Consider the following 25,994-nt stretch of genomic DNA (forward strand, 5'->3'; position numbering starts at 1 on the left):
GAATTCAGCACCACCAAACCAGCTTTAAAACAAATGCGAAAGGAACTTCTCTAGGCAGGAAAAACAAGAGAAGGAAAAGACCTATAAAAACAAACCCAAAACAGTTAAGAAAATGGTAATAGGACCATACATATTGATAATTACCTTAAATGTAAATGGATTAAATGCTCCAACCAAAAGACATAGACTGGCGGAATGGATACGAAAACAAGACCCATATGTAAGCTGTCTACAAGAGACCCACTTCAAACCTAGGGACACATACAGACTGAAAGTGAGGGGATGGAAAAAAAAAAAGATACTCCATGCACATGGAAATCAAAAGAAAGCTGGAGTAGTAATTCTCATGTCAGACAAAATAGACTTTAAAATAAAGACTATTACAAGAGACAAAGAAGGACACTACAAATGATCAAGGGATCAATCCAAGAAGAAGATTTAACAATTGTAAATATTTATGCACCCAACACAGGAGCACCTCAATACGTAAGGCAAATGCTAACAGCCATAAAGGGGAAAATAGACAGTAACACGATAATAGTAGGGGACTTTAACTCCCCACCTTCACCAATGGACAGGTCATCCAAAATGAAAATAAATAAGAAGACACAAACTTTAAATGACACATTAAACAAGATGGACTTAATTGATATTTATAGGACATTCCATCCAAAAACAACAGAATACACTTTCTTCTCAAGTGCTCATGGAACATTCTCCAGGATAGACCATGTCTTGGGTCACAGATCAAGCCTTGGTAAATTTAAGAAAGCTGAAATCATATCAAGATCTTTTCCAACCACAATGCTATGAGAGTAGATATCAGTTACAGGAAAAAAAATGTAAAAAATACAAACACATGGAGGCTAAACAATACACTACTAAATAACCAGGAGATCAATGAAGAAATCAAAGGGGAAATCAAAAAAATACCTAGAAACAAATGACAATGAAAACACAACTACCCAAAACCTATGGGATGCAGCAAAAGCAGTTCTAAGAGGGAAGTTTATAGCAATACAATCCTACCACAAGAAAAAGAAAAACCTCAAACAACCTAACCTTACACCTAAAGCAATTAGAGAAAGAAGAAGAAGAACAACAAAAAAGTTAGCAGAAGGAAAGAAAGCATAAAAGCAGATCATAAATAAATGAAAAAGAAATGAAGGAAACAGTAACAAAGAGCAATAAAACTAAAAGCTCGTTCTTTGAGAAGATAAACAAAATTGATAAACCATTAGCCAGACTCATCAAGAAACAAAGGGAGAAGACTCAAGTCAACAGAATTAGAAATGAAAAAGGAGAAGTAACAACTGACACTGCAGAAATACAAAGGATCATGAGAGATTACTACAAGCTACTATATTCCAATAAAATGGGCAACCTGGCAGAAGTGGACAAATTCTTAGAAAAGCACAAACTTCGAGACTGAACCAGGAAGAAATAGAAAATATAAACAGATGAATCAGAAGCACTGAAATTGCAACTGTGATTAAAAATCTTCCATCAAAGAAAAGCCCAGGGGCTTCCCTGGTGGCACAGTGGTTGAGAGTCTGCCTGCCGATGCAGGGGACGTGGGTTTGTGCCCCGGTCCAGGAAGATCCCACATGCTGCAGAGCGGCTGGGCCCGTGAGCCATGGCCGCTGAGCCTGCGCGTCCAGAGCCTGTGCTCCGCAACGGGAGCGGCCCCCGTACCGCAAAAAAAAAAAGAGAAAAGAAAAAAAAAGAAAGAAAAGCCCAGGACCAGATGGCTTCACAGGTGAATTCTATCAAACATTCAGAGAAGAGCTAACACCTATCCTTATCAAACTCTTCCTAAATATAACAGATGGAGGAGCACTCCCAAACTCATTTTACAAGGCCACCATCACCCTGATACCAAAACCAGACAAAGATGTCACAAAAAAAGAAAACTACAGGCCAGAATCTCTGATGAACATAGATGCAAAAGTCCTCAACAAAATACTAGCAAACAGAATCCAACAGCACATTAAAAGGATCATACACCATGATCAAGTGGGGTTTATCCCAGGAATGCAAGGATTCTTCAATATATGCAAATCAATCAGTGGGATACACCATATTAACAAATTGAAGGATAAAAACCATATGATCAGAAAAAGATGCAGAAAAAGCTTTTGACAAAATTCAACACACAGTTATGATAAAAACTCTCCAGAAAGTAGGCATAGAGGGAACCTACCTCAACATAATAAAGGCCATATATGACACACTCACAGCCAACATCGTTCTCAATGGTGAAAAATTGAAACCATTTCCTCTTAAGATCAGGAACAAGACAAGGTTGCCAAGGTTGCCCACTATTATTTAACATAGTTTTGGAACTTTTAGCCACAGAAATCAGAGAAGAAAAAGAAAAAGGAATCCAAATCGGAAAAGAACAAGTAAAACTGTCACTGTCTGCAGATGATATGATACTGTACATAGAGAATCCTACAAATGCTACCAGAAAACTACTAGAGCTAATCAATGAATTTGGTAAACTAGCAGGGTACAAAATTAATGCACAGAAATCTCTCACATCCCTATACACTAATGATGAAATCTGAAAGAGAAATTAAGGAAACACTCCCATTTACCACTGCAACAAAAAGAATAAAATACCTAGGAATAAACCTACCTAAGGGGGCAAAAGACTTGTATGCAGAAAACCATAAGGCACTGTTAAAAGAAATTAAAGATGATACAAACAGATGGAGAGATATACCATGTTCTTGGATTGGAATAATCGACATTGTGAAAATGACTATACTACCCAAAGCAATCTACAGATTCAGTGCAATCCCTATCAAACTACCAATGGCATTTTTCACAGAACTAGAACCAAAAATTGCACAATTTGGAAACAGAAAAGACTCTGAATAGCCAAAGCAATCTTGAGAAAGAAAAACGGAGCTGGAGGAATCAGGCTCCTGGACTTCAGACTATAGTACAAAGCTACAGTAATCAAGACAGTATGGTACTGGCACAAAAACAGAAATATAGATCAATAGAACAGGATAGAAAGCCCAGAGATAAACCCACGTGCATATGGTCACCTTATCTTTGATAAAGGAGGCAAGGATATACATTGGAGAAAGGACAGCCTCTTCAGTAAGTGGTGGTTGGAAAACTGGACAGCTGCATGTGAAACAGTGAAATTAGAACATTCCCTAACACCATACACAAAAATAAACTCAAAATGGACTAAAGACCTAAATGTAAGGCGAGACACCATAAAACTCTTTGAGGAAAACAGGTAGAACACTCTATGACATAAATCACAGCAAGATCTCCTTTGACCCACCTCCTAGAGAAAAGGAAATAAAACCAAAAATAAACAAAGGGGACCTAATGAAACTTAAGGGCTTTGGCGCAGCAAAGGAAAGCATAATCAAGGCAAAAAGACAACCCTCAGAATGGGAGAAAATATTTGCAAACAAAGTAACAAAGGATTAATCTCCAGAATATACAAGGAGCTCATGCAGCTCGATATCAAAAAACTAAACAACCCAACCCCAAAATGGGCAAAAGACCTAAATAGACATTTCTCCAAAGAAGACATACAGATTGCCACCAAACACATGAAAAGATGCTCAACACCACTAATCATTCGAGAAATGCAAATCAAAACTACCGTGAGGTATCACTTCACACCAGTCAGAATGACCATCATCAAAACATCTACAAACAATAAATGCTGGAGAGGGTGTGGAGAAAAGGGAACCCTCTTGCACTGTTGGTGGGAATGTAAATCGATACAGCCACTAGGGAGAAGAGTATGGAGGTTCCTTAAAAAACTAAAAATAGAATTACCATATGATCCAGCAATCCCACTACTGGGCATATACCCTGAGAAAACCATAATTCAAAAAGACACACGCCCCCCAATGTTTACTGCAGCACTGTTTACAATAGCCAGGACATGGAAGCAACCTAAGTGTCCATCGACAGATGAATGGATAAGGTGTGGCACATATGTTCAATGGAATATTCCTCAGCCATAAAAGAAACGAAATTGAGTTATTTGTAGTGGGGTGGATAGACCTAGAGTCTGTCATACACAGTGAAGTAAGTCAGAAAGAAAAGCAAATACCATATGCTAACACATATATATATAGAATCTAAAAAAAACACATGGGTTCTGATGAACCTAGGGGCAGGACAGAAATAAAGACATAGACGTAGAGAATGGACTTGAGGACATGGGGAGGGGGAAGGGTAAGCTGGGGTGAAGTGAGGGAGTAGCGCTGACTTATACACACTACCAAATGTAGAATGGATGGCTAGTTGGAAGCAGCCACATAGCACAGGGAGATCAGCTCGGTGCTTTGTGACCACCTAGAGGGGTGGGATAGGGAGGGTGGGAGGGAGACGCAAGAGGGAGGAGATATGGGGATATATGTATATGTATAGCTGACTCACTTTGTTATAAAGCAGAAACTAACACACCATTGTAAAGCAATTATACTCCAATAAAGATGTTAAAAAATAATAAAATTTTAAAAATAAATAAAATTTGTAAAAAAGGGTAATGTTGAGATTGAGAAATGATGGGCTCCAGTACCTTTCTAGCAAGAGGGATGACCAAAGATGTCCTAAGAAAGTTCATTGAAATGCTGACATTGTAACTAGTGGGTGTGTTCTGTTTTTAAACTTCGAATCATATTTTAAGTACCCCGAGGTAGGCTGCTGTTTAAACAAAATTACTTCAAAATGGCTTTAAAAACTCATAAAAGGGCCTTCCCTGGTGGCGCCGTTGTTGAGAGTCCGCCTGCCGATGCAGGGGACGCAGGTTCGTGCCCCGGTCCGGGAGGATCCCACATGCCTCAGAGTGGCTGGGCCCGTGAGCCATGGCCGCTGGGCCTGTGCGTCTGGAGCCTGTGCTCCGCGACGGGAGAGGCCACAGCAGTGAGAGGCCCGCGTACCGCAAAACAAACAAACTCATAAAAGAAAATGTGATATGAAATATTGATTATTTCAGCAAACTCACACAGCAGCTATTTTACTCTCTGTTGTCCTCTGATATTAATCAGTATGCACATGGCTTTCAAATAGTTGTAGTCAGTTATTTGCGATTTTTTTCACTGTTTTATCTTAAAACATGTTTGGGTGTTTGTGTATTTTATCTCCGTTGTTGCATGTTTGTGTCATCTTAAACATCAGTAGCACTGCTGTGTACAGTTTTTGGTTTACCACAGAGCACCACCCCTTTTTTAAATGTTTTAAAAATATTTATTTATTTATTTGGCTGTGCCGGGTGTTAGTTGTGGCACACATGATCTTCCTTGTGCGTGTGGGATCTTTTAGTTGCGGCTTGTGGGATCTAATTCACTGATCAGGGATTGAACCTGGACCCCTGCATTGGGAGCTCAGAGTCTTATCCACCGGGCCACCTAGGTGACTAACAGTGGTAGTAGGAATTTAATTGAAAAAGTCAAGGCAAAAGGGTATCCTAAATAAAGAGTTTATCATAAGAAATTCTAACTTAAAGTGTTAATAAATGTACGTAGCAATTTTGGTGAACAGCCAAGGCTCTTTTGTTTTTGAATATGGGTCTGTTGATTGGAAGTCCATGTCATCTTTCTACCATAAACCGTACCTCTATATCTATTACCTATTGTTTTAAATTTATGCTTATTTAAAGTGGAGCAAGAACATAGAGACACTTGTGAAGCAGTTTCTGTGAAGAGTCATTCTAAACTTTTATGATTCTCCCCAGTCTTTTAGTTGTTTCTGTCACACCCAATTTGATGTGGTATTTTTAAAGCCACTTCTCAAAACATTTAATTTAGCTTTCATAGAAATATCACGCCTCTTTGCATGTCATCTTTCAATGATATCTGTGATTTTAAATAAATTACAGAATTTCAGTGACCAGTATAATGGTTTTTTTTTGGCCGTGCTGTGCAGCTTGTGAGATCTTAGTTCCGCAATCAGGGATCGAACCCGTGCGCCCTACAGTGGAAGCACAGAGTCCTAAGCACTGGACTGCTAGGGAAGTCCCAGTATTCCCAGTATAACTTTCCTAAACAGGCTGGGAGAACGATAACTGATTCTTGGTAGGCACACGCCCTGTACACATGTGCTCAGCCCGCAGTGGGTCTTGTAACTCAGCACATCACTTGTGGAGGGTAGTTAAGAGAGGTTCTGTGTGTTGCTTTTTACTATTCCCCAGTTACTTACTTTTCTAAATTGTCTAGAGTCAAACTGCTGAATCAGAGTAATATTTTTATGAGGAGCTTGCCATTTAAGATAAATGTGTCCTATAGGTTGTGATACCATGTAGCACATCTTTTTAAGTTTTTACACATATTTTTTTTTTGGGCTGTGCCAGGTCTTAGTTGCGGCACGCGGGCTCTTTAGTTGCAGCATGCGGGCTCTTTAGTTGCAGCATGCTGGCTTCTTAGTTGCGGCATGCATGCGGGATCTAGTTCCCCGACTAGGGGTTGAACCTGGGCCCCGCCCGCACTGGGAGTGCATAGTCTTACCCACTGGACCACCAGGGAAGTCCCTAAACATTGTCTTAAGAACTAACTGTAACTTCTGAGAATGCTGGATTCTGTTGTTTTAAGACTCAGGTGTTTAGACTCAGTGAGCATCCATCATAATAGATTTGCTGGGCGTCCAGCTGAGTAGCTGTGTTGATAGTGTTTACTCCGTAAATGGTTAGGTCCCCTGAGGCAGGGATTATGTCTTCAATATTTCAGCTTGGGAGAAAGATTCTGGGAATTAATTTTATGAAACATATGTGGTTTTTATACTTCAACCTCCTAATTCCGTAGATGCCCAGAGTAGACATCGGGACTCAGTGGATTAGAGCCAGACAGTTTAATACCCTAGCCCAGCAAACAGCAGGAGTGTTACTGTGGCGGCAGTGGTTCCCCTGCCCTCAAGGACCATAGGGCAATGCCATGAACCCACGTGGTGGCCTTTCAAGCAGGAGTCGTGGTGCAGCTGAGGAACCCGGTCCTGAGGGCTCAGCACCTTCTGCAGCAGACAGTAAGCAAGTCAAGTTCCCTTTGCCGAGGAGTGAGCAGTCACGTGGTCGTTGGAGCTGCCTGATTGCCTTCACTGCCAGCTGTGGAGAGGGCTCGGTCAAAGGGCAGTCAGGCCTTCAGTTTGCCATGCTCAGCAAGGCCGTACAGGGATGCTTGGGGCTCACAGCAGGCTGCTGCTCCCAGCCATCCACCCCTCAGATTACATGCAGTGAAATCCATTCATTTGTTTCATGTAACACCTGATTAAGGTTATCATCCACAGAACCCAAATGAGCGTAATGGAGAGAATAATTCTGCAGTGTTGATCCCAGCCATCTACCTCGGGACCCCAGATTCAGCCAAGCGAGTAAGTCCCACAGGGACTAGCAGGACTTTTTTCAGATAATCACTTATTTTTCTTCCTTAGCATGTGTGGATTGCTCCACCTAACCAGTAGTAATAATCCAACTCAGCAGGAGGTATTGGTAGCCACACGTCCTCCTCCCTCTTCATCCAGGATGTAGGCCAAGACCAGTCTCTTGTACTCCACACAAGGGCATTTAGACTAACCTGATCTCCTAGGGCTGCCGTCTCATGGGCTGTGGTAGCTAAAGATAAGGATAGGTTCCTGGTTGTTACCTGTGTGACATGAACTCCCACACCAGGGAACAGTGGACCCAGGAGTCAGCGTGTCCCTGGGTAGGATGGCCTTCTCAGTCCATGGGGGTGCCATTGACTCTTAGGGACATTGTCCAGGGCAGGGTTGGCAAACAGCAGGCCTTGTGATTTTAGCTTTAGTTCATTAAGAAACATTTTCAAGTCTGCAGTGAAAGCTAGTTTCCAAAGCTACTCATCATTTGATAATAGTGGTTGAGGGCGGTTCTTCTTCCTCAGAAAAACCTTGGTGTCACTTTTGAGCTCAAAAAATTGCAGTGAAATGCTACCACTCTTTAGACATTGAACTGCTATGTGGTAGGGTATGTCAGGATATCCAGCTTAGACTTCTGACCAAAATTCATGAAGCTAATGATTAAGTCCATGACAGCGAGTGAAGTTCACTGTTGAAACTCCTGGTTCATTATACAGGATGGATTTAAATATTTTCCAGAGTACCTACTGAGGAATACAGTGAATGAGCATAGGTGTTAAATACCTTGCATTTTCAGTCCTTGTAAATTCGTCTTTTTCTGCTCCGCACAGTTTTGCCACTATCAGTAACACAGCTTGGCGGGTTCCGCTCCGGGGTGTGGTGAATCCGCGTCTCCACGGCTTCTTTGCAGGCGTCCCGTGCGTGGTTGCTCTTTGCAGGCTGTGGCGGCTCTTGAGTCGGTTCCGGCGCAGCGCTGCCCCTAGAACAGGTGACCGCTGAGCCTCAGCCATCTGTCGGGGCCGAGGAAGGCCCCTCAGAGTCGTCGCCTTGTAGTTCAGTTAATTGTTGATGTTGTTCTCAGTGTCCTGAACTCACGGAGCAGCTGTTCTCTTCAAAAGACGAATAGTATTCAACTTTTGTTTTTTCTGGACACATTTCTTCAGCTGCTGCAGTCAAACACAAGTTCCTTCCTTGGCTAACAGTGGAGCCCCTTAGGAACTTTGGTTGTGGCCTCGTTTTCGTTGCTTATTTCACAAGGAAATTTGTGATGAGGTGTTCCATTTAAAATTTTCTGATTTTTCTGATGGACTGTCCAGAGTTGGGAATCCGGTGATGAGCGCCTTCAGCCTGGCAACAGTGGCGCACGTCGTGCTCCTTCGCACAGTCAGGCCACCCAGGACTGTGCCGTCTCGTGTGGTGACAGGATGATCTGTGCTCCCCTGTGTCTGAGGAGCGCGACGTCCCAAGTCCAGCTCTGTTCTTGTGTTGGCATGTGCTCGTGCACAGGTGCAGTGAGGCTGGGGGTGCGACAGTGCCCTTGTGCCCCTGCCGTGTCCCTGCTGCGCGGGCTTTGTGGACGGCTCGTCTCCACTGTCGCTGGAGCTGCGTGGGGAATGCACGGCTGGGTGAGCGTGGCTCAGTGACGCTTTATTTTCGGGCACGGAATTTCCTGTGATTTTTACATGTCACGAAGTACTAATCTTGCCTTTTTTTCAGGCATGTAAAGACGTAAAAACCATTCTTAGTTTGTGGGCCGTGTAAAAATATGCAGGGGGCAGGTTTGGCTGATGGGCCCTAATTTGCTAACCCCCACTGACAGTGCAGAAGGAACATTGTTCTTCTCATTATTGAGGAGCTCAGTCTATTTATGCACAAAACTAAATGCTGTGTTTTTGTTCTTTTATTTTTGGCTGCGTTGGGTCTTCGTTGCTGTGCACGGGCTTTCTCTGGTTGAAGCGAGCGGGGGCTACTCTTGGTTGCGGTGCGCAGGCGTCTCATTGCGGTGGCTTCTCTTGTCGCGGAGTGTGGGCTCTAGGCACGCGGGCGTCAGTAGTTGTGGCACATGGGCTTAGTAGTTGTGGCACACAGGCTTAGGTGCTCCGTGGCATGTGGGATCTTCCTGGACCAGGGATCAAACCCGTGCCCCCTGCATTGGCAGGCGGGTTCTTAACCACTGCACCACCAGGGAAGTCCCTGTTCTTTTTTTATATTAAGCCCAAATCCGTTTCCTTTAATCATATTTCTTTTTTTACTAAAATAATTCTTTTTAATTGTATAAGTTATATATGTGTATTTGAAAGTATTCAGAAAGGTAAAAAAGTGAAAGAAAAAAATCCTATAATCCAGTAACTGAAATAATGAAATATTAACATTTTCCCATTTTTATAGATACATATAAACTTGAATTTATGGTTTACAAAACTGAGATCATGTACATGCCATTTTGTAACATTTAAAAAATTAACAATAGACTTGAATATCTGTCCACATCAATAAATAGATATCTACGGTCTCCTACTGTAGGGTATTTAGGTGGTTCACCAGTGTTTGCTGGTAGAAGGCAATCTGTCAGCCTGCAGATTTTCTTTCCAGTTCTAGCTTCATTTACGTTTCTATAACCTTCCCCTACTAGTTATAGCCTGATAGGTCTAGAAAAACACTATTTAATAGAACTTTATGCAGTGATGAAAATGTTCTGTTTCTGCTCTTTTCAGTATTACAGTCACAAGTCACATGTGAATACTTGAAATATGACTAGTGCAACTGAGAAACGGAATTTTTAATTTTATTTAATTTTTAAAAAAATATTTACTTATTGGCTGTGTTGGGTCTTCGTTGCTGCGCGTGGGCTTTCTCTAGTTGTAGAGAGTGGGGACTACTCTTCGATGCGGTGCGCAGGCTTCTCATTGTGGTGGCTTCGCTTGTTGTGGAGCACGGGCTCTAGAGTGCAGGCTCAGTAGTTGTGGTGCACAGGCTTAGTTGCTCAGTGGCATGTGGGATCTTCCCAGACCAGGGCTTGAACCCGTGTCCCCTGCATTGGCAGGCGGATTCTAAACCACTGCGCCACCAGGGAAGCCCTAATTTTATTTAATTTTTATTTAAACTTAAAAAGCTGCATGTGGCTAGTGGCTGTAATATTATTAGACACACAGGTCTAGAACTCAGTTTTTTATCTTCCTCTCTAAGCTAGCCCGTGTTCTTACAGTGATTTGTTAAGGGTACCACCTGCTATCCAGGCTTGAAGCACAGGGGTCATCCTTTAACTCTTATCTCTGCTTCCTTCCCTATTTGTCGACTGTTATCAGCTGTTTCAATTTTGTGACGATTCTCCCATTATCCTTCAGGTCCTGCCTCAAAGTATTGCAAATGTCTCCTGATTTTTCTTCTTCATTTCATGTTTTCTCCGTCATGTATTTTGCATGCTACAAGCAGACTGAGCTTCCTCATATTGCCTCTTACATGGAGAACCCACAGTTCCTCCCTTTTCCCTCAGGCTGTTCTACAGAAGAGACTTCCGCTGGTTTTCCTGATCCTATTACCTGTTGTGTCTCATGTCTGTCATTGCCTTGGACTGTAAACAAGCTATGCTTATTCCTATCTGTATTTTTCCCCTTGAGCTGAGTTGCTCTAGAATAGTAGACTTCTCTGGTAGTGGTTCCTGCTGCTTCCCCTGTCTGTTCTTGTCTCCTTCCCGGGCCCCTGGGAAACTGCATTTAGGCAGGACCATACGACTAGTCCTAGCCAGTGAAATGTGAGTGCATGGGGTTTGTGGCACTTGTAGGCTGTGACATTTAAGAGCCAGTATGCCTCCTCCCCGTTTTTTTTCCCTTGCCTTGTGGATTTAAGGGGGATGTACGTTCCTAAGGGCATAGCTGTAGTAGGGCAGGACCACCATCAGGCAGGATTGCTGAGTGACTGCATGACAGTTTCCTTGCCTCCAATTTCCCGGGTTAGATATGGAGCACAAGGGAGAGATGGGACCTTTGGGTTAAGTTGCTGAAATTGCTGGCTTTATTTATCTCTGCCGCATAGACTACCCTGTCCTAATGAACATATCTCCCATATTTACACATCAGGGTGACCAGCTGTCCAGTTTGCCCAGGAGTGAGTAAAACTGGGAAAATCCTGGGCAAACTGGGTGAGTTGGTCACCCTAATACATAAAGTACTTCCCCATCTACCCAAATTCCACTTATTTATGATATTTCTTAACTGTAACAGATTTCATGCCCACAAAAAACCAGGCCTTTTCAACCCCTGTGGTTTATTAAGTTTGTGAGGACCTTAAGCAATTACATAAGCCTGTGTTGATCAACTTTTCCCCCCTGCTTGAGCATAGAATTTTTTTCTACCTGAACATTGTAGGATCTGAGGAGTTTACCTGCTTTGACGTTTTTGTTTTGTTTTTGAAATTTGGTTGTTACCCTCGTATTGTCTCCTTAAGCCTGAGCACAGGGTATTACGTCAGTACGTAAATACAGATGTGCATGCTAGCTTCTCAGAAGGAAAAGTGAGGCTCTACCTGCTGCCTTTGCCGCTTTGCTGCCCGATTTGTTACCGAAAATGCGATACAGAGCTCCCTTCTGTGCCACGCTGCTAGAAATAGGGCCTGCTGCAGCATGCATCGGTGCAATGTGGTTAGGGTTTGGTTTCAAATTCATGAAGCAGTAGGTGTGAAAAGAAGAGGCTAAAGGATGTGACCCTATTCGTGACTCAAGATTTCTGTCACGTTAAATGTCTTCCATTTTTTCCTAAGTGAGTCATGTGCTGGGTACGTACTTTTCCATAAATAGTTAACTCTGAACTTTTCCAGAAGTTGTCAGCTCTTCCAGACTGTGTTAGTTTGTTGAATATGTTCAAGATTATATATTCTGACTAGTAGAAGTCCTGTTGACTTGCATATATGATGCCAGATGGTAACTTGTTATGTTCAACTTTGCATCTTTTAATATAGAGCACCTTGATGTTGTAGTCATTGATAGGGATTTAGTAAGACATTTCTTAGGTTAGGAAGGAGAGTAAGTTCATGTCTGTTAATTAGTAACGTGACTGTCAAATACATGTCGTGATGCTGGCTTGTTATTCGTTCAGCCGTTAGGCACTAACCCCCATTCTCCCCTCCTCTCCCTCCCTAGGCAAACACTATTCTGCTTTCTGTCTCTGTGAATCTCATTTGAGTGGAATTGCACAATATTTGTTCTTTTGCGTCTGGCTTATTTTGCTTAGTATAATGTCTTTAAGGTTCATCCATGTTGTAGCCTGTTTCAGAATTTTACTCCTTCTTAATGCTGAATCATACTACATTGTATGCATAAGCACATTTTGTTTATCTGTTTGTCTACTGATGGATATTGGATTATTTCTACCTGTCGACTATTGTGAACAATGCTGTTATAAACATTTCTGTACAAATAATCTGTTTGAGTCTCTGCTTTCAGTTCTTTTGGGCATATACCCAGGTGTAGAATTGGTGGGTCATTCTATGTTTAATTTTTTTGAGGACGTGCCATCCTTTTTTCCCACAGTAGCTGCATCATTTTACATTCCAGTCAGCAATGCACGGGGGTTCCAGTTACTCCACACCCTCACCAGTGCTTGTTGTTTCCTGCTCTTTTTGTAACAGTCATCCTAATGGGTGTGAAGTGGTATCTCACTGTGGTTGCTCATTTCTTTTTATTGCTGAATAATATATCATTGTGTGGATGTACCATAGTTTTTGTATCCAGTCTCCTATTGAAGAACATCTTGGTTACTTCCAAGTTTTGGCAATTATATGTAAAGCTGTTATAAACATTCATGTGCAGGTTTTTATGTAGATATAAGTTTTCAACTCATTTGGGCAATATCGAGGAACATGATTGCTAGATTGTGTGGTAAGAGTATGTTTAGCTTTGTAAGAAACTACCAAGCTGTCTTCTAAAGTGGCTGTACCATTCCCGCCAGCAGTGTATGAGGGTTCCAGTTTCTCTTCATCTTTGCCAAACTTGCTATTGTCCATGTTTTTTATTATAGCTATACTGGTGGTGTGCAGTGGCACCTCATTGTGGTTTTAATTTGCATTTCCCTAGTAGCTAATGATGTTGAACATCCTTTTTTTTTAAAAATAAATTTATTTTATTTATTTTTGGCTGCGTTGGTTCTTCATTGCTGTGTGCAGCTTTCTGTAGTTGCAGTGAGCGGGGGCTACTTTCGTTGCGGTGCACGGGCTTCTCATTGTGGTGGCTTCTCTTGTGGAGCACGGACTCTAGGGTGCATGGGCTTCAGTAGTTGTGGCTCGTGGGCTCTAGAGTTCTGGCTCAGTAGCTGTGGCGCACGGGCTTAGCTGCTCTGCAACATGTGTGATCTTCCCGGACCAGGGCTCGAACCTGTGTCCCCTGCATCGGCAGGCGGATTCTTAACCGTTGCGCCACCAGGGAAGCCCTGCAGTTGGAAGTTTTGGTAGGGATTACATTGGATCTGTAGATCACTTTGGGGAGTATCACCATCTCAAATCAATTTTTCAAGACAGGTTCTCATAACCCGATCCCAATAGTGGTTCACAATTCATTATTTCCAGAGATGTGTACTGTTTAATTGTTTTACATTCTTTCTATCAGGAACAGGAGATGTTTGATCCTGACTACTATGAACCCAGAGTTTGAGTGGGTGCTCGTTGGATTTTCTTTGCATTCTTCTCTTTAGCTCCGTCCTTCCTCAAATCTCTCCCCTAATCTGCAGGATAGCTGGGGATGTGGTAACACTGGAGCCTGAAAACTACTGTTATGATTGACTATTTTGGAATTTCGTTGTTTCTTTTTTTTTTTTTTTTCTTTTTTAGCTGTGTTGGGTCTTCGTTGCTGTGCGTGAGCTTTCTCTAGTTGTGGCGAGCAGGGGCTACTCTTCATTGCGGTGGCTTCTCTTGTTGTGGAGCATGGGCTCTGGGCACGTGGGCTTCAGCAGTTGCAGCACGCGGGCTCAGTAGTTGTGGCGTGCGGGCTTAGTTGCTCTGTGGTATGTGGGATCTTTCCAGACTAGGGCTCAAACCCGTGTCCCCTGCATTGGCAGGCAGACTCCCAATCACTGCACCACTGGGGAAGTGTAGAATTTGTTTCTTAAAAATCTGGTTTCTTACTCGTCCAGTATGGTATCATTTGGAGTATTTGTTTTTTCTGTTGAATGAATAATTGAACTGTGTTGTCTGTACTATTCAGTAGATGTTTGATTATAATCTGATTTGATTATAATTTGATTATAATTATTTACTTATAATTATTTGGGTTGTCAAGAGCAGTATTTGTCAAGTCTAATTGCCTGAACACTTACTAAAACAAAGATTATGGAGCCCTGCCCCAGACCTACTGAACCAGATGCTCCATACTGGGTCCTGGGAATCTGTATCTTTAATTATTACTTCATTATTATTTAATATTCTCTCAGTAATTTTAATGTGCCCCAGTTTGGGGAACCATAGATTTAGAAAGCATTTGCTCTGGAAGGTCTAGGCCATACATAGAGCTGTTCTCAGCTTGTTGGTCTGATATTCGTTTTGAGTGCATTTCAGGGCTGGAGTATGATGATTGCTGACTCACCTGACCCTTCCTTTGACACGGAGGTGGGTGGGATTTAGTGTACTAAAGTCTGTTTATCTTTGAGATATTTTTCTGGGTTTATAGTGCAGGATTTATGCTGCATTGGTGCTACTGCATAGCTCTGTGCTTTTGAAAATCAGGGTGGGGTGGGGGCTGGTTGAATGAAAAGCAGTGAATCTGTCTGTGTCATTGGTTATTAAAGAAATAGCCTTTTGTATCCTGACAGCAGTAGACTTTTTCTGGTTTAGGTTTTCCACATGGCTTATTATCAAGTATGACAACTTGTCGTGTGTAATTAGCATCACATTAGTCTCATGAGAATAGGTACGCCTTTAATCAGCTGCTTTTCTTTAATCGGGCAGGATGAGGCATGCGGTAACCAAGACATTCCTGTCATTTACTTTGCGGCCTGGTGTTGGTGTTGGTGGTGCTGTGATGGGTATGAGGGTGTGTATGTGTCTTAGGTGTGCAGATTTTCCTGAAAGGGGCAGATGGCAGATAAAACATTCATATATTCCTTATTTTTCATTCATTGTACTTCAAAAATTGTAATTGTATGTTTTTGAATTCAGTAATAATTTTACTTATCAGAATATCTACTTTCTAATCTTCTTTCTGTATAATTTATTTGAGCTTGGGCAAGTCATTTCTGAAAACTCTCATAAGCTTGGAGATGGCGGTTGAGGTCTTATTCTTTCCATTCCTCCTCCTCAGTGTTCTCCATCACAATCCATCACCATAAATAAATGTTCTCATTACCGTCCTGTGTAGGTAGCTGTTCTGTATTCTTACTCTCTTACATAAAATGACTACTCATTTTCTTTATTTCTTTTAACTTTTGTCATTTGAGGTAACCTCAGAATATACTGATAACTTTTTTTAATTCCTCTGAATCTATTTATAACTTTTTTTTTTGTCTTTTTCTTGTGTCCTTTCTTTCCAGCAGAGTTGTTGTGTTATACATCGTAATGCTTTGAGTCTTCATCACAGTGACAGTGATAGCTATTGCTATCAAGTATTCATGTACTTTTTTAGTCCTTACTTGACCCAAGTCTAGGACAAAGGGACTACCTCAAATATTTTGTAGTTTGTAATCAGGTCAGATTAATGATAATAAACTATAATATCATTGAATGGTATAAGACAGTATATATTTAAGTGTTAAAGTATGTGGCACAGATTAAATGATATACATGTTCAAACATCAGTGATACATAAGTAGTCAGTGAAGTTACTGTGGAAAAGTAGAGAGACTTAAATTGCTCCTTGCAGGGAATTCTCTGGCGGTCCAGTGGTTAGGACTCGGCACTTTCACTGCCGAGGGCCCGGGTTCAATCCCTGGGAGGGGAACTAAGATCCTGCAAGCCGCCTGGCGAAGCCAAAAAAAATTGGGACTTCCCTGGTGGTTCAGTGGTTGGGAATCCGCCTGCCAATGCAGGGTATATGGGTTTGAGCCCTGGTCCGGGAAGATCCCACGTGCCACAGAGCAACTAATCCCGTGCGCCACAACTACTGAGCCTGCGTTCTAGAGCCCGCGAGCTACAACTACCGAGCCCGCACGCCTAGAGCCCGTGCTCCGCAACAAAGAGGAGCCCCCACTTGCCGCAACTGGAGAAAGCCCCTGCGCAGTGACAAAGACCCAACCACAGCCATAAATAAATATATTAATTAATTAATTTTAAAAAATTGGTCCTTGCAGGGTGGACAGAATTAAATAATCAGGAAAAGGAAGAGCAGTCCAGGTTAGGTAAAAATGTCTTTTTTGGTTAGTGAAGAAATTGGCAGTGAGTTCATACTGGGTGGGAAGAGGAATTAATTTTTAAAAATTTCTTACCATATATCATTTAATGTGCCTTATAATTAATACATAATGGGAATAAATAAATAAATTCCAATCAAGTCAGAATAGGAAGACTCTACATTTCCATAGTGGGAATAATAGATCATAGATATGTAGTCTATAGGGTCCTATACAGTAATCCTAGCATTGAGCAGTGAATTTGGTTCTGAGGCAAAGCCAAAAATAAGTGAAGGTATACAGTAGGTCCTCCTCCATGGGGAATATGGTCCAAGATTCTCAGGGGATGCCTGGAACGGTGCCAGTTAGTACCAAACCCTGTGTGTACTGGTGTTTTCCTATAATAATGGGCGGATAGTGTATACAGTCTGGATATGCTGGGTGTGTTTCAGGTCTCAGGTGGGATGGAGCAGGACCCCACCAGATTTCACGACACTAATCAGAATGGTGTGTAATATAAAAATAACGAATTTTATTTCTAGAATTTACTATTCAGTATTTTCCAGCTGTGGCAGATTGCAGGTAACTGAAACCACAAAGGGGACTATTGCATTTAGTTCCCAGGATTTTTTTCCCATAACCAGAAGCTATACTATTTTCTTTAAAGTGGAATGTTATTCTTTAAGAGAATTGTTTTTTCACTTAGAGCTTTATTACATAAGGCACAGAGAAATGCAGTAGAAAATGTCAATATCAAATACTGTATTACATTTCAAGACACTTTCTTAATGTAATTGTGGATAAAAGCTAAGGAAATGGCACCAAAGTGCAGCTCAGTTATAACAAATAGGTAATATTATCTGGGGATTTTTCTGATGATCCAGCTTAATTTGAGTATAAAATCTAGAATGCAAGGAATGGAGGGACTACTTCTCTTGTCAGGAAGCCTTATAAAAAGGTTCATCCAGCAGGTTGTATTCCCTGGAAAGAGTCTGAAATATTCAGGAGTTCTGTATTTCTGATTAAGGGCAGGTCAGAAGCAAGCTGGCTGATGTTGAGTTTGAGATGTTTTTGCAGAACTTAAAAGGCTAACCCAAGCTCTTCAGCATGGTGCTCACCCTGCTTCTGCTGTGGAAGTGCATGTGAAGGAGGATCAGGTAGGTAAGAGAAGGGTTTGTCTTAAAAGTACTGTGTTCACTGTAGCTCATGGCAGTGACTGATCAAAATTCTTCCATTGTTGAGCACGCCAGAGATTATTTGAGCCTGGAAAAAGTTTGAAGGCAAGTCTCTTTGAGGCAGTCACATCTGCTGGAAATTTGGAAAACCAGGGACCTTCTGGTACTCAGAACTGTAGCTTCCTGGTAAAACTTCCCAGATGAATTTATTGTGAAATGTACCCTTATATTTAAAAAATTAACTTTCCTTCTGTGTTTTTTAATATAAATTAATGAAACTCTGTTGGACATGTGTTCAGGAAAAATATATATTTTAGTTTTATTTTTTTAATATTTATTTATTGGTTGCATCGGGTCTTAGTTGCAGCATGCAGGCTCCTTGTTGTGGTGCGCGGGCTTCTCTCTAGTTGTGGTACGTGGACTCAGTAGTTGCAGCATGTGGGCTTAGTTGCCCTGCGGCATGTGGGATCTTAGTTCCCCGACCAGGGATCGAACCGGTGTCCCCTGCATTGCAAGACGATTGTTAACCACTGGACCACCAGGGAAGTTTCTGTATTTTAGTTTTAGATCAATTGATATTAAGCCATTCTCTCTTGCAGCAATTGAAGAGTGAGAGTAACTGTTGGTGTTATAACAGACACTTTATGTCACTTAGCATTATCTAAACTGTCAGAAGGTTGTTTCTGCTGGTCCAGACTGTTAGAGTACTTAAAGCAGATTCTGTATAAGCATCATTGATTAGAAGTCTGTGATAAGCTGATTCTGTTCACAGGGACAAGGTTTGGGGAAAGATCACTGTGCAATGGTAACAACCCATTTTAGAGAGTCAAAAGGATTGGTGGGTGGGAGCCACTATCTTTTGAGCATTTTTGATGTGGTGGAGCTTAACTAATTTATCTCACTGCCCTTGACAGCTTCTCTTTGTGGTAGGTATTATTTTCCTGTTTACGTAAGAGGAGAGGTTCAGGAAGATTATTTTCGTTGCCTAAAGTCACGTGTAATGAGCTGGAATGCTTGGCCTCAAAGCTTACCTTCCCCTTTACTGAGACACCTTCCAGGAAGCCAGATGGAGAGAGAGAATTTCAGTGAAAGAAATAAGATTGACCCCAAATAATTTCCCAGTCTTGTTTGCCTTGTTTTAATAATGTTACGTATATTCTGGAAGTCACTTTACCTAGTGTAATGATATTAATCGGTGAAGTTGTAGAGCCGTCTAAACTACAGATTACTTTTAAAAGGAAAACCTGTTCTAATTATAAGCAGTACTTGAGATTTATTACAAGTCTGGAAGTGAAATAAGCCAGTTCCTGAAAGACAAATGTTGTATGATTCCACTTGCATAAAGTACTTAGAGTAGTCAGAATTGAGAGAGAAGTAGAATGGCGTTTGCCAAGGGCTGAGGAGAAGAGGTAATGGACAGTTACTGTGTAGTGGGTCTAGAGCTTCAGTTTTACGAAATGAAAAGAGTTCTGGAGATGGATGGTAGCACAACATTATGAATGTATTTAATACTACTGAACTGTACACTTAAAAATGGTTAAGATGGTAAATTTTGTGAGATGTATTTTACCACAGTAAAAAAAAAAATTGGAAAAACAAAGCCTATATGTAAAGATAGATGTTTATGCTTTTTGATTATTTACAAAGATTACCTTATTCATAGGATACATTTTGTCTTCAAATTTTGCGTAAGATTGTGTGTTTTTTTAAAATTTATTTTTGACTGTGTCAGGTCTTAGTTGCAGCATGCGGGATCTTTCTTTGCAGTTCATGGGCTTCTCTGTAATTGTGGCACTTGGGCTTAGTTGCCTGGTGTCATGCGGGATCTTAGTTCCCTGACCAGGGATCAAACCCTTGTCCCCTTCATTGGAAGGCAGATTCTTTTTTTTTTTTTTTTAATTATTTATTTTTGGCTGCATTGGGTCTTTGTTACTGCGTGTGGGCTTTCTCTAGTTGCAGCGAACAGGGGCTACTCTTTGTTGCGGTGCGCGGGCTTATCATTACGGTGGCTTCTCTTGTTGCGGAGCACGGGCTCTAGGCACACAGGCTTTAGTAGTTGTGGCACGTCGCGGGCTCAGTAGTTGTGGCGCACGGGCTTAGTGGCTCCGCGGCATGTGGGAACTTCCCAGACCACAGCTCAAACCTGTGTCCCCTGCATTGGCAGGCGGACTCTCAACCACTGCGCCACCAGGGAAGCCCTGGGAGAGGTTTTTAATTACTGATTCAATTTTATTACTGGTAGTGGGTTTATTCATATTTTCTTTTTCTTCCTGATTCAGTCTTGGGAGATTGCATGTTTCAAGGATTTATCTGTTTCTTCTAGGTTGTCCATCTTATTGGTGTACAGTTGTTTATAGTAGTTTCTTATAATCCTTTGTGTTTCTGTGGTGTGGATTGTATCCTCCTTCACTTTTTATTTTACTTGGGTCCTCTCTTTTTTTCTTCATGAGTCTGGCTAAAGGTTTATCAATTTTGTTTATCTTTTCAAATAACCAGCTCTTAGTTTCATTGATCTTTTCTGAGTTTAGCCTCTGTTTCATTTATTTCTGCTCTGATCTTTAGGATTTCTTTTCTTCTAACTTTGCACTTCATTTGTTCTTCTTTTTGTAGTTCTTTTAGGTGTAAAGTTAGTTTGGTTATTTGAGATTTTGCTTGTTTCCTGAGGTAGGCTTGTGTTGTTACAAGCTGCCCTCTTAGAACTGCTTTTGCTGCGTCCCATGGATTTGGGATTCTTGTGTTTCTGTCTCCGTTTGTCTACAGGTATTTTTTAATTTCCGTTTTGATTTCTTCAGTGACCCACTGGTTGTTTAGTAGCATATTGTTTTAGGTAATGTTTTAAAATTTTTATGTATATAGTTTCAACTAAGATATATTTTATATATATATATATATATATATATATGTAGGCAGAAATGTTAAATGAAATGTCATTAAATAAAATATATATTAACCATGACATTGAGGGGATCCTTTCTGTTGCATTTCAACTAGAAATACCTAAGGAATTTTATATTTTCCACAAAAAATCCTTTTGAGGGTCTGAGTTTTATTTTAGTTAGTCTCAGCTCAGAAGGAAAGTGTTTTATGTAGCCTGAAGGAAAATTATTTTGGTCAACTTTGAAAGTTGAAATCTAATCAGATAATCTGTGAGATATAGAAATGTTTATTAACCTTTTAGTTTTCAAATGAATTTTAAAGACTTACAGATGCTATAAGTTTCTTGACCTAAATTAAATTAGTAAGCTCATCTTTGAATTCAGAATTTTTTGTTTGCAAAGGATGAAAGCATATTAAAGCCTAAAACCTCTGTTTAGAAAACTTGGCAGTGATACAAACAACTGTAAAAGTACTGGGAATATATAAAATAAATATATTCTGAATGGGAGGAGTGAGCTATCATGGTTGGATTCAGGGTTTCAGATGAAATGATGACACTCTGCCCCATATATCTGGGGCAGGAAAAATGAGTAAATTGTTCAGCATCTGGTTTATTTTTCTCCTTTGGAGTCTTCCTCTTTGTTCTCCATTCTGTGCTACAGACCAGGACCTTACTTTTCCTTTTACTGCATGAGAATAACTTGTGCCCCATACTTTTGGTATATTCATGGTTTTCTTAATTTGGAGGATATAAATCTTTTGATGATAATGGGCCTTCTCTCTTGAGCTGCAGTTTGCAAGAAGATGTGAAGGTAAGGGGCCGTGAATGTCATTTTCAGGAGACATTATCACTGATCTAGACAGCCTTTTAGGTTTCCTTTCCTGTTATGTCAAAACTGTTTCTGAACTGTTTCCTTCCTAGCAGCCCAGCCAGATGAGGAGGAGGACACAGGCTGCATCAGTGGCTCTGTACTCACACTGGCCTGAATTCCAGTCACAGCTCCTCCATAGTCGTGGGACAACCTACCCAGGCCTCAGCTTCCTCATCTTTATGTTATCTCCTAGCCCCTAGTCAAGATCATGAGTTTTGATTTTGTATTTTCTGACTTAATGCTTAAAATCCTACCCATATTCCAATGTTTTCTTTCACTAGTAACCTTTCTTATTGGTTTCAGGGGTTCAACAGGATATAGCTTCACAATCTCTGGATCAAGAAGTTTTATTAAAAGTTAAAACTGAAATTGAAGAAGAGCTAAAATCCCTGGACAAAGAAATTTGTGAAGGTCTCTTTATCCTTATTTTCCTAGTTAATTAGCGGGTTGTTTGGTGTGGTGTTTTTTGTTTTTTTTTTTTTACAGTGGAGTGTTCACAACATTACACAGCTTCATGGGTATAGGATTATAGGGGTGAAACTAGAAAGTACCTCTTTCTTTCCTGGGGGAATCTGTTTATAAGTTTCTAAACTATACCCAACAGGGTAGATGGAACCTTTTCTGGTGTTAAGTAATGGACTACACAGTCATGTTAAGGTACTACTTTCCGTTCAGTGTGATTGATATCTTTATATTAATAACACTAAAGGGAGAAATGTAAGTATGCTGCTTTCATTTCTCATGTGCTATAGATGGTGGTGGCAGTGATAACATTTTTAACACCGCCAAAAGAAACACTGTATACGTTGACAGTAACTTCCCACTTCTAGTCCCACCAGCCCCCTGTCTCCATCCCCAATCCGTCTGCTTTCTGTCTCCATGCATTTGCCTGTTATGGGTCTACACGTAAATGGAATCATACACGGGGTGGTGTTTTGTGACCGGCTCTTTCACTTAGCATAGTATTTTCAAGGGTCATCCACGTGGTAGCACAGATCGGTACTTCATCCCATTGTATGAAGAATAATGCCCCACTGTGTAGATGCAGCACATTCATCAGCTGATGGCTGTTTAGGTGGATTCCACTTTTTGGCTGTTACGTATAATGATGCTGTGAATATTCATGTACAAGTTTTTGTGTAGATGTGTATTGCCCAGTGATTTTTATTTTTTTATTTTTAATTTTGGGGTTTTTTTTTTCTTTTTTTTTGGCCATGCCACGTGGCTTGCTGGATCTTAGTTCCCGACCAGGGATCAAACCCGGGCCCTCGGCAGTGAAAGTGCTGAGTCCTAACCACTGGACCGCCAAAGAATTCCCTGCCCAGTAATTTTTAACAAGAAAAAATAGAAATCATGTTTATAAATCAGCTCCCTGTTGAACATTAACAAGACCTAATGTTAATGTTCTCTTTTATTTTCCTTTACTGACATTTTTAACTGATTAATGTTATAACTCTGTTTTAATCCTTGCCCATTTCTGATAACAGTACTGCATGGCAAAATGGGCAAAAGACAGAAAAGAAAATGGCAACGAAGGCTTATATGCACTTCCTCATCGAACCTGTATTCCCCAAGACTTAGCATCAGAGTGGGCGTTCCCAGGCTTGCTCAGACCGTGCAGCATCTGTGAACTTTGTAGCCATGTATATCTTTCTTGAAGAAATACATATTTAACTCTAGTGAAATTTGCAGCCTTCTAGGAGCAAGCTTTGCATTAATGCAATAAATGCTTTGTGGAGGTTATTGATAACCCTTGGGAGTGGGTACAAGCCACCTGCTTTCCTGGAGGTCTGTGCCCTGCACCCCATTTGTACCCTGGACCAGGGATGATCTGGCCTCTCCTTCCTGCAGTTAGAGCAGGGCTGCGTCTGTGTAACAGGGAGTGAGGAAGCAGAGGAGAAGCTGGCTGTGTGAGTGGGCAGCTTGTATACTTTTAAAATATATCCATGTGCATGATTGTGAGTTTGGAAGTTCACTCTAAAAGGGAATGAAAGTCATGAGGTCCTCTAAGGTGGAATAACTGATTAGAATCTGGTTTAAGAAGAGCCACATTTGTAAAGGTAAAAACAAATCTTGAGATCTTGAGGGGTGATAGAGCTGGGCGTTGCTCTCACTTATTCTCTGGCTGAGCGGGGCTGCGGTGATAGACAGAATTGGTTTGTGTATTTTGCCATGTCAGTTGAGCCTTTTTCTTCTCTTGAAACTAAGATTTTTCATAAAAATCTTTCCTTAAAAAAAAGAAGCCTCTAAATTGAAGGCCTTTTAAAGGAAACATTAATATCCCATGACGATTACCTGACATTTTTAACTGGCTTATAACTAACTATCAGCTAGTTCCCGGTAGTTGGCATCTTAACCCCCTGAGCTTTTACAGCACAGCTTCTGACGTTGCTCATTAACTTGGGTTTTCCTTCTGTCGTCTTCAGCCTTCGCCAGCACAGGCTTCGACCGCCACACTTCGCCCGTGTTCAGCCCCGCAAACCCCGACAGCTCCGTAGAGGACTGCTTGGCTCACCTCGGGGAGAAGGCGTCGCAGGAGCTGAGGGCGCCTCTGCTCGGGGCCTTGCAGACGCTCCTCAGCCGGTGAGTCCCCACGGCCTCTGCGCTCTTAAGCCTCCGTTTTAGGTGAACAGTGTCACTTCTTTTCTCACTTACTTGTCTTCACTTTTTCTTTTTTCTTTTTTTTTTTTTTTTCGGTACGCGGGACTCTCACCGTTCTGGCGTCTCCCGTTGCGGAGCACAGGCTCCGGACGCGCAGGCCCAGCGGCCACAGCTCACGGGCCCAGCCGCTCCGTGGCACGCGGGACCTCCCCGGACCGGGGCACAAACCCGTATCCCCTGCATCGGCAGGCGGACTCTCAACCACTGTGCCACCAGGGAAGCCCCTACTTTTTCTTTTTTTGCTTTCCCAAATAATCTCTGTTTGCGTTTTGAGCAGTGATTTAATTGTTCCAGCATGAATTTGACCATTTGTATTTACTTGTTGGGCTGTCAGGTTTCAACAAATGCTTTCACCGGTTGTAAACACAAGCTATTTCGCTTGTGCTGACCACTTTTTACCAGCACTCCCTCGTGACCAGCGTAAGTGGAATGACTGGGGTTTTATTCATTGTACTGTGGGATTGACATTGTGTCCATATTTGGGGTGTCCCGGATGTTGCTACACTTTCGGGTTGCACACCTACCTGTGGAACTGATGCCACATTCCTACTGTGGAAACTTCTTTCCTAGCTGTCATGCTGGCTATTAAAGCCAAAGGCAAGAAGCTCATCATGAAAGTATATTAAGTAGAACCAAGTCATTTATTGTAAACCTTAAAAATTTTTTTCCCTTAATTCTTTTATGAGAATCATTAACAGATTGGTGTGAATTTAAAAAAATGTTTTTTAATGAAGATTGACGACTAACACAAGGTGAAGACTGTTCCTTCACTCAAGAGGCCAACATTCAGATGCCAGATTACTGTTGTAGTAAAGTAATCCCTTACTTCCACAAAGGCAAAGCTTATACGTTACCATTTGTTAGGAGAAAGCAGTTTCGGTCTAAGGATGATTCAGTTTGTTTCCGCATATTTTGGTGACATGAGCAAATGTAAAAATCCCAGCTATACATAAGAAACAGTGAAATGAAAATCATATTTGGATTTTCTTAACTTTATACATAGAAAGTTTAAAAATAAATGTGGAGAGAAGATTCTGGGTGTGGGGAAGTAAAACTGAGACAGGAAATCTGGAGGCACAGCGGTGGCTTTCAGAGTGCTGTGAGGAGGTGAGGCCCGCTCCACTCTGCTAAGCCAGAGCAGCCATGCTTGCATGGAGTTTGTATATTTAGCTTTCATCTTAGATTTGAAGGAGCCTACGCTTCGGCCAATACAAACATAAAGAACTTGTAAAAGCAGTTGGGACTGGGAGTAAAGTAACTGAGAAGCATAAGGCAAAAAGTGGTCTCCAGCTTTGATGCAGACTATTTGTGTCAAGTCATTTCCCTCTGTCCTAGCTTCTCTGTTCATTTCCGCTTTACTGGGATATTACGAGCTCTCCAAAGAACAGCATTATAGTTTTATATATGTACAATGTATGTGAAGAACAGTATGATAGTATATGTATTTGGAGTCCTTTTCATGATATACAGGACAAATTGATCTTTTCACTGCAAAGTAAATTGTATTTTAAAAAATACAGTCTTAGATGAATATTTGTTTTGTCTTCCCCCAAAACTTAACAACTTCAAAAAGTTATTAATATCCTGAAAATAACTGATGATGAACTAGAAGTATTATACAGGTTGATGGCAGTATTTTTAAGGTGGAAAATACTACTTATTCCCCCAAACAGTTTTGTTAAAGTAGGGAAACTAATCCTGAACTCTTCATACAGCCAAGCACCAGCAATCTGAAAAGTTTTTCCCCTGGAATT

General features: G+C 41.3%; 1 protein-coding gene across 2 annotated transcripts in view; it reads left to right on the forward strand.

The window, feature by feature from the left end:
• BCL2L13 (BCL2 like 13) overlaps positions 1-25,994 on the forward strand; it is a 66,654-nt gene that overhangs the window by 14,651 nt on the left and 26,009 nt on the right. For both annotated transcript variants that reach the window (XM_079937654.1, XM_079937655.1), the window contains exons 3-4: positions 21,883-21,990; positions 24,006-24,162. In XM_079937654.1, coding sequence (XP_079793780.1) covers positions 21,883-21,990; positions 24,006-24,162 — 265 coding nt within the window. The remainder of the gene's footprint in view (positions 1-21,882; positions 21,991-24,005; positions 24,163-25,994) is intronic.

This window comes from Stenella coeruleoalba (genome assembly GCF_951394435.1).
Source record: "Stenella coeruleoalba genome assembly, chromosome: 11".
Taxonomy (NCBI): Eukaryota; Metazoa; Chordata; class Mammalia; order Artiodactyla; family Delphinidae; genus Stenella; species Stenella coeruleoalba.